The sequence below is a fragment of the Triticum aestivum genome, chromosome 4B (genome assembly GCF_018294505.1).
Source record: "Triticum aestivum cultivar Chinese Spring chromosome 4B, IWGSC CS RefSeq v2.1, whole genome shotgun sequence".
Classification (NCBI taxonomy): domain Eukaryota; kingdom Viridiplantae; phylum Streptophyta; class Magnoliopsida; order Poales; family Poaceae; genus Triticum; species Triticum aestivum.
The window spans coordinates 29,122,937-29,136,771 of NC_057804.1; the positions used below are offsets into that span (position 1 = coordinate 29,122,937).

The 13,835-nt window shown below is 45.6% G+C and overlaps 1 protein-coding gene and 1 long non-coding RNA gene across 2 annotated transcripts; one reads left to right on the forward strand and one right to left on the reverse strand.

Annotated features, from left to right (window-relative positions):
- Positions 1-1,099: 1,099 nt before the first annotated feature.
- LOC123094301 (antimicrobial peptides-like) lies at positions 1,100-2,105 on the reverse strand. Its single transcript, XM_044516341.1, has one exon. The coding sequence runs from the start codon at positions 2,074-2,076 to the stop codon at positions 1,483-1,485; it is 594 nt and encodes a 197-aa protein (XP_044372276.1). The 5' UTR covers positions 2,077-2,105; the 3' UTR covers positions 1,100-1,482.
- A 5,863-nt stretch (positions 2,106-7,968) lies between these two features.
- LOC123094302 (uncharacterized) lies at positions 7,969-11,836 on the forward strand. Its single transcript, XR_006445793.1, has 3 exons — positions 7,969-8,444; positions 8,835-8,924; positions 10,964-11,836. It is a non-coding gene; the product is annotated as an uncharacterized lncRNA (long non-coding RNA).
- Positions 11,837-13,835: the final 1,999 nt, after the last annotated feature.

The following is a 13,835-nucleotide window of genomic DNA, read 5'->3' on the forward strand; positions in this document are numbered from 1 at the left end:
CATGATCGTCTCATTGGGTTTTGATTTGAGTTGTGTACTTCCAAGCAAGCATGCGTGCACGTAGGCAGGATCGGAGACGCGTACGTACGTAGTACATCTCGATCCGGCAGCTCCCATGCATGCATGCACGTCGATCCGTCCTCGCCCACCTGTGCATCCTCATCGCCCCAGGCTGCAGAGACTCCAGCGTACCCGGCCGGGCCTTGTCCCCGCTGCACGTACGGGTCCTCGGCACACCTAGCTAGGCGTCTTTGACGGCGCCGCGCTCGCCGGCAGGGACGACGGTCCTTCCTGGAGCTCGCCCACGGCAGGGTGTCCACTCCACTCCACGAGGACGGACGTTGTGGATGGAATGCGAATGCATGTCATCCAGCTGGAGCGGTGCGGGGGCAGCTAGCTCACAGACAAAGAGGTGACGTTTGAGCACCGCTGTCCCGATCGAACCGAAGCACGCAGCAGCAGACGAAAGACGATAGAGCACACCCGTCCCGTCCATGCGTGGGGGCCGGGAAGACAAGACGTGGAAACTTGGAGAAGACGAAAGACGTTTCGTCCTCGCCGTCGGTCAATCAACAGGAGCGATAGATCGTCGACCTTGTTGTTGGTGGTGACCGCAGCATGATCCCGGCCTCCCCTGTACATCGTCGCTCTGGCTGCTGTGCACGCGCGTAACTTGCCAGTTAATCCTGCAGCTAGCTAGCTAGGCGCATTTTGGCGCGGCACCGTGCTCGCCTCACCCGCGGCATGCATGGACGACGTACCGTACGGCCGCTCCTCGGCCTAGCTAGGACACGGCCTCCACGTACGATCGATCGAGGAGGAAAGGGGATACGTGTGCGTGTGGGCACACGGCCCAAAGAGGGAGGCTGCTACCTCGCTTGATAGTGGTGCTTTCTTCTTAGCGCCGGAGCATGCATGGGCGCGTGTACGCAGACGCGCGCGGGCATTCCGGCGAACAATCATCAAGAGGAAAAGGAGGTGCGAAGAGGACGAAGAGAGAGAAGATTTGTTCGCACGGCTGGCGTACGTGGGTCCCAACCGCAGCCGCAGCGGATGGATAAGATAAGACGGTTTTTCTTTTGGTGAGGTGAGAATGATGAAAAGAAAAACAAGGACGCCAAACGCGTGTTCCTTTTCCTCTTTGGAGCGGCGGCGCTAAAACGCGCAGCTACCGCCCTAACGCTAGCTATTGCTCTTTTATTCTTCTCACGCACTGCTAACAAGTAAAAGGAACACGAGTTCCATGCAGCTCTCTTCTACTCCTAGGAGCCTAGGAGAAGAGGCATCGCCAAGCATGCAGCTACCGCACGCTATTGGTTTTTTATTCTCACGCCTTTGGCCTAGCAAGACGAAGCGTGCACATACGCACACTCCGTGTAGAGCTACTAAGTACGTACCCCGGTGACACGTACGTACGTACGTACTAGGACTTGCACACACCCTTACATTATTACTATTATTATTAGGTGCGTGACATGACACTCACACCGCCTTGATGATGGCGCCGGCCACCGCTTCCCAGCCGCGGAGGTGCTCGTCGTCGACGATGTTGCTGCCGCGAACGCACTGTCGCACGCACTGTTGGTGCTTGGTCCGATCTTTCCAGCCCTGACACTTCCTTTGGCAAGACAGTTGGCACTCCCTGCCGCACGGACGCCCGGCGACCTCCTCCTCTTGGGCGTGGCGGTGCTCGTCGACGTCGTTGCCGCCGCCCACAGCGAGGCTGAGGCCGCGGCGCATGCACTGTTGCACGCACTGGTCCTTCCTCGTCGGGTCTTGCCAGTGGCTACACTTGGTCTCGCAAGACGCTCTGCTGGGGTGGTGATGCTCCCGGCTGTGGCACTCGTCCACGCACTGCTTTTTCCTCGCCGGAACTTGGTGGTGTTGGCACTTGAGGTCGCACGAGTCGTTCTCCTCCGGATCATCGACGCGCAGACGGACCTCCTCCACCACCACTTTCGGCACGGCAGTGGCCACCGCCCCATCGTCCTGCTCCGCGCCTGCCGCCGCCGCAGCCAGCAGCACCCCGGCGAGCAGGAGGAAGCACCAAACCCCACCCTTGTGAATGAACCCCATTGCTGCTCACACTAGAGAGCAGAGATGGATGGCAATGGATGGGAGAACTGGGAGGCCAGCGCCGGCCTTTATATACACACGGGCGAGATGTCTATGATTATGGCAGTAATTTATCGGGGATCAAGCCAAGTAACTCCGTAATCTATCCGGCCGGCCCATCACGAACGGGAAGAGCCAGGCGTCTTCCCGAGAGGATTGCTGTTTATTGCATTTGATTTGATCCGGTGCATGTGGCATGAAGTGAACCATGTGGAGGCCATTGATGCCGGGCAACCACGAGGGACACGAGCAGTACTATACTAGTACCCTACTAATACCAAGGGATGCGCTGGTGGCTAAATTTGGACGATAGTACGACGGATACGGGTCCTTCGTTATTCTCCGGCTGTGAATCGTTTTCCTCCTGTCCCTGGCGGCTGGAACCCTAGCCGCCGCCAGGAGACCCAATCTTTGAGCGCCGTCCTCCGGCGGTTCCCCTTGCCGGCGACCTCGGTCATCGGTTGTGAGGGGGGTCGTCAGATTCACGCGTGTGGATCGTTTTTACTCCCTTATAGTTTAAATTTTAGGCTGTTCATCGTCTTTGTTTCGGCGGCGACGATGACATCACTGAATAAAGATTCTTCGGATCCTTCCTTGACAAGGCCATTGGTCCCATGATTGGGGATGAATTTGAAAACCAGTCTGTTCAAGTAAGGATGGCATGGCGGCGGCGGCATCCTCGTGGTGGACCTGTGTCCTCGGGCTCCGCCGTTGCGACGGCGCGTTTGCTCCAGCGTCGGCGCAGAGCTTGGGAGGTAGTGCAGGAGCGAATGCAGATTGTGGTCTGCATCGACAACATCTGGAAGACGGAACATGTGCTGGGTTCGTGGTTCGTGGATGACAGGTATGGTTTCCTTCCGCGATGTCTTAGTCGCGGTGGGGTGCCAGATCTGGAGTTCGATGGCGTGTCCGGGGTGTTGCCCCGGTCTGATTCGTTCAACAGTAAGGGCTTCACTTCTGGTGAGCCACCTTGGAGGTCCGCAAAGCTGCATATCAGCGATGGAGCCGCGTCGAGCTCGGGTGAGGAGGTGATCCATCCTTCTTTTCTTCGGTGGCTGCTGTCGTGGTGCCGGAGGCAGGTGATGGGCGTTGGTGTCAAGCTCAGAGATGTTCTGCTATCTTTTCAGTTTTGTCATGTCGGTCCTTACGTGACTTATACTTTAATCTTTATGATATGAATGAGACACGTATTATCGTGCAAAAAAAATATTTGGACGATAGTAGTCCCGTTTCGTCGGTCTGTCCCATGCCCTCGCAACAAATCGCAGACGTGTTCGGCTGCCATGCAAACACCTGCCACGGACGCGCCGACGCATGCGGTGGCCACGGAGACGAGTGATTTGTTTTTATATCAGTTTTGCTAAAACACATCTAGATGTGCCATAAGTATTGTACATCTAAGTCATTATAGATCTTATGTCGAGATTTGTGTGGAGGTTTTATATTTATAATCCGCCGGCTGAGTGGCTGATGTTGTGCCGAAATCGCGCGCCCGGCAAGAGATCTTCATCGTCATTTTTCTTAAGAGAACGAGGGGCACGCCCCAGCTGCACTGAGTATATTATAGTACTATTGAAAAACAGATCGAGGATTTTTGGCTCCCCGGCTATGTGGAGCCTGATATTCTTAAAATTTAAAAATAACTTATTTATTTCAGAAAAAATAAAAAAAACACATGTATATAGACATTTATACTACATGTGTGTTAAATTTCATAATAAAATTGGTTTTGATGTGAGCTAAACACAGAAAACCCCATGTATTTTTATAGTGGATGGTAGATGGGCTAGAAATACATGATTTATTTTAGCTCGGATAAAAATATATTTCATCAGTAGTATACATCCATATGTATGTGTGCATTCTTTTCCAGAATATCTTGATACATCAAACTTAGATTTTTGAAACTTCCAAAATCTAGGCTCCATGGAGCCTGGGAGCTAAAACCAATTTCCGAGAAAAACAAGACTAACTATGTGGCGAGAAAAGGAGAAGGACATCCATACAAGCACACACAATTGCTTGGTGTATGTCGGGAAATGTCTTTTTTTCTTTTAGACAGAATGTCTGGTTTAGGTGCATGTAGTGCCCCGGTGGATTGTGATGATTAATGGCAAAATGGTAGAGGGAGTAATGTATTTACTAGGTGTACATATATGGAAGTCTCTGGGGATTTTGTTTAACCGAAAGATTATGAACCCTAAAAGTGTTGAGAAAACAATGAAGTCTTCTGAATGGCAGACGAAGAATCGAAGGCCGAAGAGTAGGGACGCAGAGTTTCTGCACCCGAGCTCAAATGAGCTCGGGTGAACAGTAAAATCAAAACAAAATCGAAAAAACTAAAAAAAAGGGGAGAAACATTGACAAAAGTTTTAAGTGCTTGCAAAAATTCGTCTAGAAATCAGATTCCTAGAAGGCGTGGCAAAAATAAAAAAAATTGGTACTCTCAAAATTCTACTTTCAAAAACATTTTGGAGCACTGAATTTGTTTTTTTTTTGCCATGCCTTACAGGAATGTGATTTCATGATGTTTTTTGCAAGCACTTAGAACTTTTGTCAATGTTTCTCCAAAAAGAATTTGGATTTTTTTTTTACTGTTCACCGAGCTCAAATGAGCTCGGGAGCAGAAAGGCACTTTCAGAAGAGTAGCTCTTATTTGCTAGTACATTTACTTATTCATTGGGTCGCTAGGGAAAAATGTATTAATAGAGGGATTAGGGCGATAAGTCTCCAACATATCTATATTTTTTTTATGCTCCATGTCTATTATCCATAGTTTTGCAATGTTTTTAAAGTTTAGTTGGGACTAATCTATTAGGTCCGTGCCTAGTGCCAGCTTCTGTTTTCTGCTATTTTTGACTTTTGGGGTAAATAAAATAAATATAAAACTCCATAAATTGTGAAAAATTAACATGTCATTTTTTAACTAGAAGAGCCATTGTGCCAGAAGGAGGCGGCCTGAGGAGGCCCTGGCGCATAGAAGTTTAGGGCACCTGGGCCAACCAAATCTCTCCAGTGTCCTAATTTTTCCATGAGTCTATAAAATATCTTGAAAACTCTTGTCATAGTTATCGGGCATTTTTCTGTCGTTGCTACTTCACGTGCTGACACGATTCTTTTTTTTTTCAACCCTTATTAGGTATTCCCTCGAAGGGGGAATTCACCGCCATCTTCACAAGCATCGGTCCTCACTACTCCAAGATGAGTTTTGAGTACTCCACTACTTTGTGATATCCTTGAAAAATATGATGTACATGTTAGATGAATATCCGTTGGGCCCTTAAGCGGGGGTTGATAGTATGAAGTAAGTTTTCCTTATTTAAGAACCAATGTATCAAATCAGTGAAGTTTTTCCATGAGTTAATGATCAATCTTGCACACAACTTAAAAAACATCTCTTAATCCCCAACTTAAACTTGTGGGGTTGTCAATCCCACTAACTTTGCTGGTTACAAGAATTAATGTATACTGTGGTTGAAATTGGTTTTTGTATGCGAAGAAAGTAAAGTTTCATATTGTAAATAAAAGAACATAAAAAAGCAAATGAGGTTGTATTTATAAGGAATAAAGGGCCAGAATCCATAAGTTCACTACAGGCATTACGTCCTTACGTTGCATCTACTACCCCTATAAAAGCACGAGAGGGGGCAGATCCAAACAATCAGACCCATCCATCTACAATATCTAATGGTCTCTAATCCTCCGGTGTTTAACGCTAACAAGCCACGCATGTTGAGCGCACTAACGAAGGGGGCTACTAACGAAGCCACTAACCCACGACCCCTTATCCCGTACCCCTTCGCCCTGAGCCCCTGACCGTAACCCCCTCCCCGAGCACCCACGCACGCATCCTCCCCCCTTGCCCCTCCCCTCTAGCCACCGGCCAGCCCGAGCACGCTGCTCCTCCTCTCCACTGCCTCTCCCATGTAGATGTAGCCACTGTCCTGTACTACGAGCAAGTCGCCGCTCCTCCCTCCACCACGGCTTCGAGCTCCCAACCTGAACCCTGTGTAGTCACGAAAGTATTAAATGGAGCCTCCTTTGCCGCCACTCAACCCCGTTGAAGTACGGGCAGGAACCGCCTCCGCGGTGGCTGAGAAATCAAGAAGATGAGCGGGCATGCCCGCACGGGGCGAGTGAATCTGCGCTCTCTGCCCTTTTCCAATCTGTAGTTTTGCACGCCGATGTACCGTACAGATCGGGCGACCGCGAATCTTCGACTCTGCTGCAGCGGCTACCGGATGCTCTCATGTAGGGCCTGCTTACAAGGAATAGCAGAGGTAAATCCCTCGATGAATTTCTCTTAACCCTCCAATCTTAATCTAGAAGATGTTGTCCTAATTTTGCAAAGACTTTTTCTCATGACTACTCACTCAGCACATGATGTTTTAGATGATTTTGTTTCTGAATTGAAAGTGTTGCTGATGGCACTATCAAATACACTCATGCCAGCTGATCATATATTTGAGTTTATTAGAGCAATAGTTGAACATGTTTTTTCAAAATTGAAAGCTAATGGAAAATTATTTGAGGTTAACTATTTCAAGAAAGACTGAATGGTCTGGCAATATGTTGTATTGAGAAGGATGTGTTGGCCAACATTGATCTTGACACTATCATTAATGATTTTCCATAAAAAATGCATGAAGTAGCTATTTCTCATGACTACCAGAGGCTTGAATTCATTAGCACGTCACTTCTTTTTTTGTTATGCTCTAAATTCTATGATATTGTATTTATATCTGAAGTAAGGCGCTATTATGATATATTATTTACCATCGAAAATTATCATTGTTTACTATAGCTTTGCAAGAATTTTTTCTATCGATGTATGGAATCAATTTTTCCCCAATGTCGACGCTGGAGACATTCATTTGAGTTCGCCCCAAGGCCTCCGACACCCCAGGACCAGCGCTGGCTTCACGTCTCCAGCGAGACTGGGAGGAAGAGTCGCCCGCCCTCTGCTCATCCTTCCTGGCTGCCCCCATCACCGGTGACGGTACATGCATCTGCTAAGCGAATGTTGTTCATGATTCAAGACTCATGGGGAAAACATATGCGCTTAATCCTCTTGCATCCAGTTGCTCCATCAATTTTACTTGGTGTATGTTGTTGTAGGTGACTGCGGTGATCACAGCTTGGTTCAGAATACATGGGATTTGATTTGTCAATATCCACAAGCACACGACCTGCACTTTTTATGTGAGGCAGCTCTTTATGATGCCCTTTTGCATATATAAGCCTTTACTTGAGACACCAATTGTTGGCACTGTAATTTAGGTACCTTGCTTATACCTTGTATTAGAATTCGTTAGAACATGACATGGTTGCTTTTCATTCACCATCTCTCCTGATGTTTTGTTAGCGGCAGCATTCTCGTGCCTGACATTCATCACATGACCATTCTACTATGTTGCATCAAGAACAATTGTGTCCGCACAATACCTGCAGAATCAATCAATGTAATTCCCTTCTCAATTATGCCAGTACTAATGTTGTTGTTTTATTAGTTATATATAGTGTAGCCACTTGCATTCCACTTTCAGTATGTATATATTTGTTCCTTCATGGTTGCTGTCAAAAAACAAAAAAATTGTTGCTCCATAGCAGCCCATGGTACTGCTAAATATTCGCAAGTGTTATTTGCCGAGGCTGTAGTCTATTGAGTATTGATGTGCAAACATCAAGTTTAGTTCACTCTTTGTTTCTCAGTGTTCTATCAAGTGCATGGTTCTGTCAGTAAATAATCAGCAAATTCATACTTGCAGTGCAGTACTCTCTCCGTAAACTAATATAAGAGCGTTTAGATCACTACTTTAGTGATCTAAACGTTCTTATATTAGTTTACAGAGGGAGTACTTAGAAGACCAATTATTGATAAAGCTAAGCCATAGTACCAACTTCCTTCTGTATTTGAGAATTGTTTTATAGGATTTTTTATTTATTGTGAGCAACAATGTTCATGCTTCTTACGTTTATCTAATGGTCCAGAATGCGTATGTGCTTTTACCTATGGTCTACTACTAAACTATCTATGTTAAACAAAGTATGTGATTTCCATAGCTGTAGGCATCCCTGAATAATAGATAGTGCTTGGGAAGGCAAACCTTTGTGAGGCATGGGGATAGGGAACTGGGGTTGGAAGGATCAGTTTATCTATTAGTGACTTTTTATGCTCCTTTTTCACAGGACAAGACAAAGTTGAAAGGATTTAGCGAATTTGAGAATACATATTATAAAAGACCCAAGATAAATGGCAGATGTTGGTGCCATACTTTTGAAGTGTTGATGGAAACTAACAAGCATTTGTGTCGTAAAGCAATAGAAATGTACTGTCATATACATGTTTCTAGCCTTTTCCCTATTTTGGTTTGCCATTTATTTACCCGGGCACTTGCTAATTTTACAAGTTATCTATTGTATATTGTCATGATGCTTTTGGTGCCTTGAGATATATTCTGAGGTGATACCATCTCTTATCTATCTTTTTAGGTTGTGAAAGGAATGAAATTATGATGCAATGTTGATTTGCATATTATGCAGCTTCACCAACCTACTCCCTCAATACCAAAATATAAGACTTTTTTGGTTTTGCATAGGGCATAGAAAACGTCTTATATTTTGTTATGGAGGGAGTATTTGATTATGTTTAACTCCTAATTCTCTCATTCTTCTGTAACCGGTTGCTCAATGAGGTTGCTTTCTGCTGTTAATTATAGGTGTAAATCACAGTCACAACAAGGTATGGTGATCCTGCCGGCGGAAAAGAAGTCATGGATTGTTGACCTTACATGGCAACCTTGTATCAGGTACACAGTTTGATTATGCCATGATGCTACCTATGTTGTGCAAATTCGTTTACTGCAACCTAATTAGGTCTATGTTATTATGGAGTTAGTTTTGGCTATACAAACTTGCCTCTCTCCTTGGAAGCCGGAATCTCTGACTTGCACGAGGGAAGTCAGGGAGCTACAGCGTTCTCCTTGTATAGAAAAGATAAGGCAAGTGAGAGACCTTGTGAAATTGAAATTGATCTTCTTAAAAAAGTGAAATTAGTTTTTTTAATGAGTCTTTTGAAATTGAAATTGGTATGTGCGAATTGAAATTGATTATTTAAAAATTGAAATCGGTCTTTTGAAAATTGAAATGAGTACCCTTCATGGAGCTAGAGAGAAGTGAAGTCAGATTACTGTAGCTCCTTTGATTTCACTTCATAAGTCAAAGGATCCAGCGGACTTTTTATGTTGTATGCAATTGTGGTAGTATGGCTCTAATGAGTTTTCGCGAACTGCATCTTGTGAGTGTTATATGTTAGAGATAAGCCACGACTGTGTGCGCGTTGAGCCAGGCGCCGGTGCGTGGCTGCGTTGATGGTCGTGGCGAGTGTGCCGGTCAAGTTAGATAGCTACATGTGTGCTAGATCGGTTGGATCCTGGAGTGAGTCTAGGAGAAGATCAAGTCAAAAGTTTGTTAGCTTGGCCAACCAGTACGTGCATGTAGGAGTAGCTAATGCATGCGGTTAGTGGCCGTGTTGTTAGCAGGTCATGCGAATGTGGGTTAGTTGAGTTAGTGGCCGATGGTGGCAGGGTCATGCGTGCGTGCGCGCGGTGGCCTGCATGGTAGCTAGCTAGGTGTGTGTGCGCACAGGGTATAAATACCCACTCCATGTAATGATCAAGGTGCGTCGGTATGAGCCGAGCCTAGGGCCAGAGATGAGGTAGTCTCCGCCGGACCGTGGTGTGCGCCCGGTCGGCTGTGAGAGAGAGCTCCTCTGGATAGGCTGCGGTTTCTTGCCGAGCCCGAGGTATGTGCCCAGTAAAGTGAGGCCATTCGTGTGACCAAGGCGTCGTTCGTGCAGCGGGGCGTTCGTGCGCCGGAAATACTTGTGTCCCTCTCCTTCTTCCACCTACGTTCGAGCGAGTGTGAGATCGAGTTGGTCCGGGGTTTGTCCCAACATTTGGTATCATGAGCTTGGTTGGCTTAGGCGTGGTTCATCGTATCGGAGGTGTGCTGGCGATGGCGGTGTTTGTCAGCGGCTGTGCAAAGCTTCGGGCCATGTGTCGGCCTATGGAGGTGCGCGGCGTTGTGGATGCCATGACGGACGCAGAGACGGCGCGCGGTGAGTACGCGGCGAGCATGGCAGTCGCGGAGGCGCTGCGTGTGGCGTGGCGGCATGGAGGTGGTGCACGGAGGCGGAGGCCGCAGCGGCGCGGTGCGACGGCATGAAGCGGCGTCCAAGAAGGCCCGCGTTTGTGCGCGATGGCATCGACGGCGTATGTCGCCGGTGGAGGAGGAGCTCGGCGTGTGTCGCCCAAGAAGAGCATGGAGGCTGCATCAAATGTAGTGGAGGCCCATGGCGACGACGATGACGGGAGCTCCTCTAGATAGGCTGCAGTTTCTTGCCGAGCTCGAGGTATGTGCCCAGTAAAGTGAGGCCGTTCGTGCGGCCGAGGCGCCGTTCGTGCGGCGGGGCGTTTGTGCGCCGGAAATACTTGTGTCTCTCTCCTTCTTCCACCTATGTTCAAGCGAGTGTGAGATCGAGTTGGTCCGGGGTTTGTCCCAACATTATATTCAGTGCTATTAGTATGGCTCTACTGAATTTTGGAAAGTGCATCTTGTGAATGTCGTATTCAGCTGTAGAATTTAATTGATAACACAACCATCAAATTTGATGAAGATTTTCACTTTGTGAAACCATTGGTCATGATCTGTTAGTACAGTTTATTGTTTTAACATATCATTAATAGCATTGCCGATACTACATAGAGTTCCATTTAATGTGTGTAGTAGCATATCCTTTTTGGTATAGGTTTTCAAAATAGTGGGGTTGTGGACAACCATTTTGCAGAATTCTTAAACTGATGGTCCTGTAAAGTCATATGGTCATAGACCAGTAAATTCTGGTTAAGAGGGATGCTACAGTGCACTCAGGCAACAATCTGGTGGCCACACTTTCTAACGTGATCTAAGGTACAACCTAGCAGCAAGGGTAACGTTTTCAGGCTGTAACAACTGAATTATGGCTTCAATGTTCTCAGTGTAGTGGAACTTTAGAAATAATTGAATTTATCATATGTATCAATTTATCTCTCCTGGAATTATGAATCATATTTTATATGACTGAAATGTCAGATGATTTATATCTCAATCCAGTATTGGACACTATGTTGTGAATGTTGCCTTGCCTTCTCTGGCTCTATCTATATTCAACTTTTTTGTTTCTACAGTATATTGTTGTACAGTCAATCGTTTGTCAAGCATTTGTTGGATCTATTTTGCATGGGCAAATTATTGAAGTTGTATCATTCATGTGGTTCTAATGTTTTATATTTCCGGTGTCGTTTGTTGCATGTCCACACTAGCAACTGAATATTTATGTAATTTAAGAACCCATGTTAAATCTTTGTATGCCTTCACGAGGAGATTTGGAATGATGTATGTTCTTTCTTGTGTAGAAGTATTGCATCGACAATGTTGAAAATTTAATTTCATGTCACTTGTGGGGAAAATAGATTTTGTAGTTGCAACAACACTGAAACTTACGTATGGTACGGTTCAACATTTTATTTCATGAGAATGTTGAGTTTACCACACATTGACTATATAATATTAAAAAAAGTATTTGCCCAGTCTGCAAGGTGGATTCCATTTGGCATGTTGGAGCATGGTGTGTCGCCTGAAACGAAGGGAGCGGGACTACCAAAGAGAATATGGCGAGAAGTTGGAAGGGAGCTCTCTAACAAGGCGGGGTAATAGGGTGGTAGCAGTAGGGGCTGACGGAGGTGGATAGAGAACTGAGCGACTGACATGCAGTCCTAGAGATGTTGGATTTGATTAACTATCTGTATAGATAAAACTGACATGGTAATCATACATAAAGGCAATGGAGTATGTTGTTTGGAAAATAAATGAAGGCATGGGGTATGTTGTTTCTAACTATGATTTGTGCATAACTGTTGCTGGGTATGTCGCAATAACTAACATTCAAGACACCGAGACGTGCTTTGCACATCTAACTTTTTTTGAATTACAATGGGACGTGCGTTGCACGTGCATGCTTACTAGTTATAGCTAATCCTTCATTCCAAGACAGAAATCCATCGTACATCTAAAAGTACAAAGTAAACCAGACAAATGTATTACGCAAGGTGATATAATGTACGATGCAACTATAGTACAGTCCCTCTAATTCATTGTTGAGACAGCTAGGCAACTATCTTAGTGGCAATAACATAATACACGTATTGTTTTTCTCCTTTTGTCACAGATAGATTACCTGCAAGTTTAAACTCAACCAACACACACAACTCCCTCTTGGAGATCTTTCATTTAAAAATGACTAATGCAAGACTAATAATAGATTGGAGAGTGCATATATGTTTACAAATCAAGGGGGCGCAATAAAAATAATAAAAGAAAACAAATAGAAAATCTGTATATAATCTGATCATAAAGTGATAAATCATCACATCACAACAAACACACCAAGAATTACATCAAATAAATCACAATTATGTAGGGCAGCTCCTATGATTATTGTATTGAAGAACAATGGTGAGAGATTGTCATTTAGCTACAGTTATGGACCCATAGTCCAAGAATATGTACTCATATAAAGGCATGGTGGCAGCAAGGATTTTGAAGATGGCTCCGGCAGAGTGCGAGAAAATGACTCCATATTGGATTGCCTCAGAACGCTGATACGTCTCCAACGTATCTATAATTTTTGTTCCATGCTATTATATTATCTATCTTGGATGTTTTATATGCATTTATATGTTGTTTTATATGATTTTTGGGACTAACCTATTAACCTAGAGCCTAGTGCCAGTTTCTGTTTTTTCCTTGTTTTTTAGTATCGCAGAAAAGAAATACCAAACGGAGTCCAATTGACGTGCCATTTTTTGACGATTTTTTATGGACCAGAAGAATCCCACAGAGCATCGGAGATGGACCAGAAGAGTCCCGAGCCATCCACGAGGGTGGAGGGCGCGCCCTACCCCATAGGCGCGCCCCACTATCTCGTGGACGACTCGGAGACCCCCCCTGACGTGAAACCGACGCCAAAAATTCCTATAAATACAAAAAAAACCCAGAAAGAAACCTAGATCAGGAGTTCCGCCGCCGCAAGCCTCTGTAGCCACCAAAAACCAATCGGGACCCTGTTCTGGCACCTGGCCGGAGGGTGGATCCATCACCGGTGGCCATCTTCATCATCCCGGTGCTCTCCATGATGAGGATGGAGTAGTTCACCCTCGGGGCTGAGGGTATGTACCAGTAGCTATGTGTTTGATCTCTCTCTCTCTCTCTCTCTCTCTCTCGTGTTCTTGATTTGGCACGATCTTGATGTATCGCGAGCTTTGCTATTATAGTTGGATCTCATGATGTTTCTCCCCCTCTACTCTCTTGTAATGGATTGAGTTTTCCCTTTGAAGTTATCTTATCGGATTGAGTCTTTAAGGATTTGAGAACACTTGATGTATGTCTTGCATGTGCTTATCTGTGGTGACAATGGGATATTCACGTGATCTACTTGGTGTATGTTTTGGTGATCAACTTGCGGGTTCAGTGACCTTGTGAACTTATGCATAGGGGTTGGCACACGTTTTCGTCTTGACCTCCGGTAGAAACTTTGGGGCACTCTTTGAAGTTCTTTGTGTTGGTTGAATAGATGAATCTAAGATTGTGTGATGCATATCGTATAATCATACCACGGATAC

Coding starts and splice junctions, on each gene's coding strand:
- LOC123094301 (XM_044516341.1), bottom strand. CDS start 2,076: ATGGGGTTCATTCACAAGGGTGGGGTTTGGTGCTTCCTCCTGCTCGCC.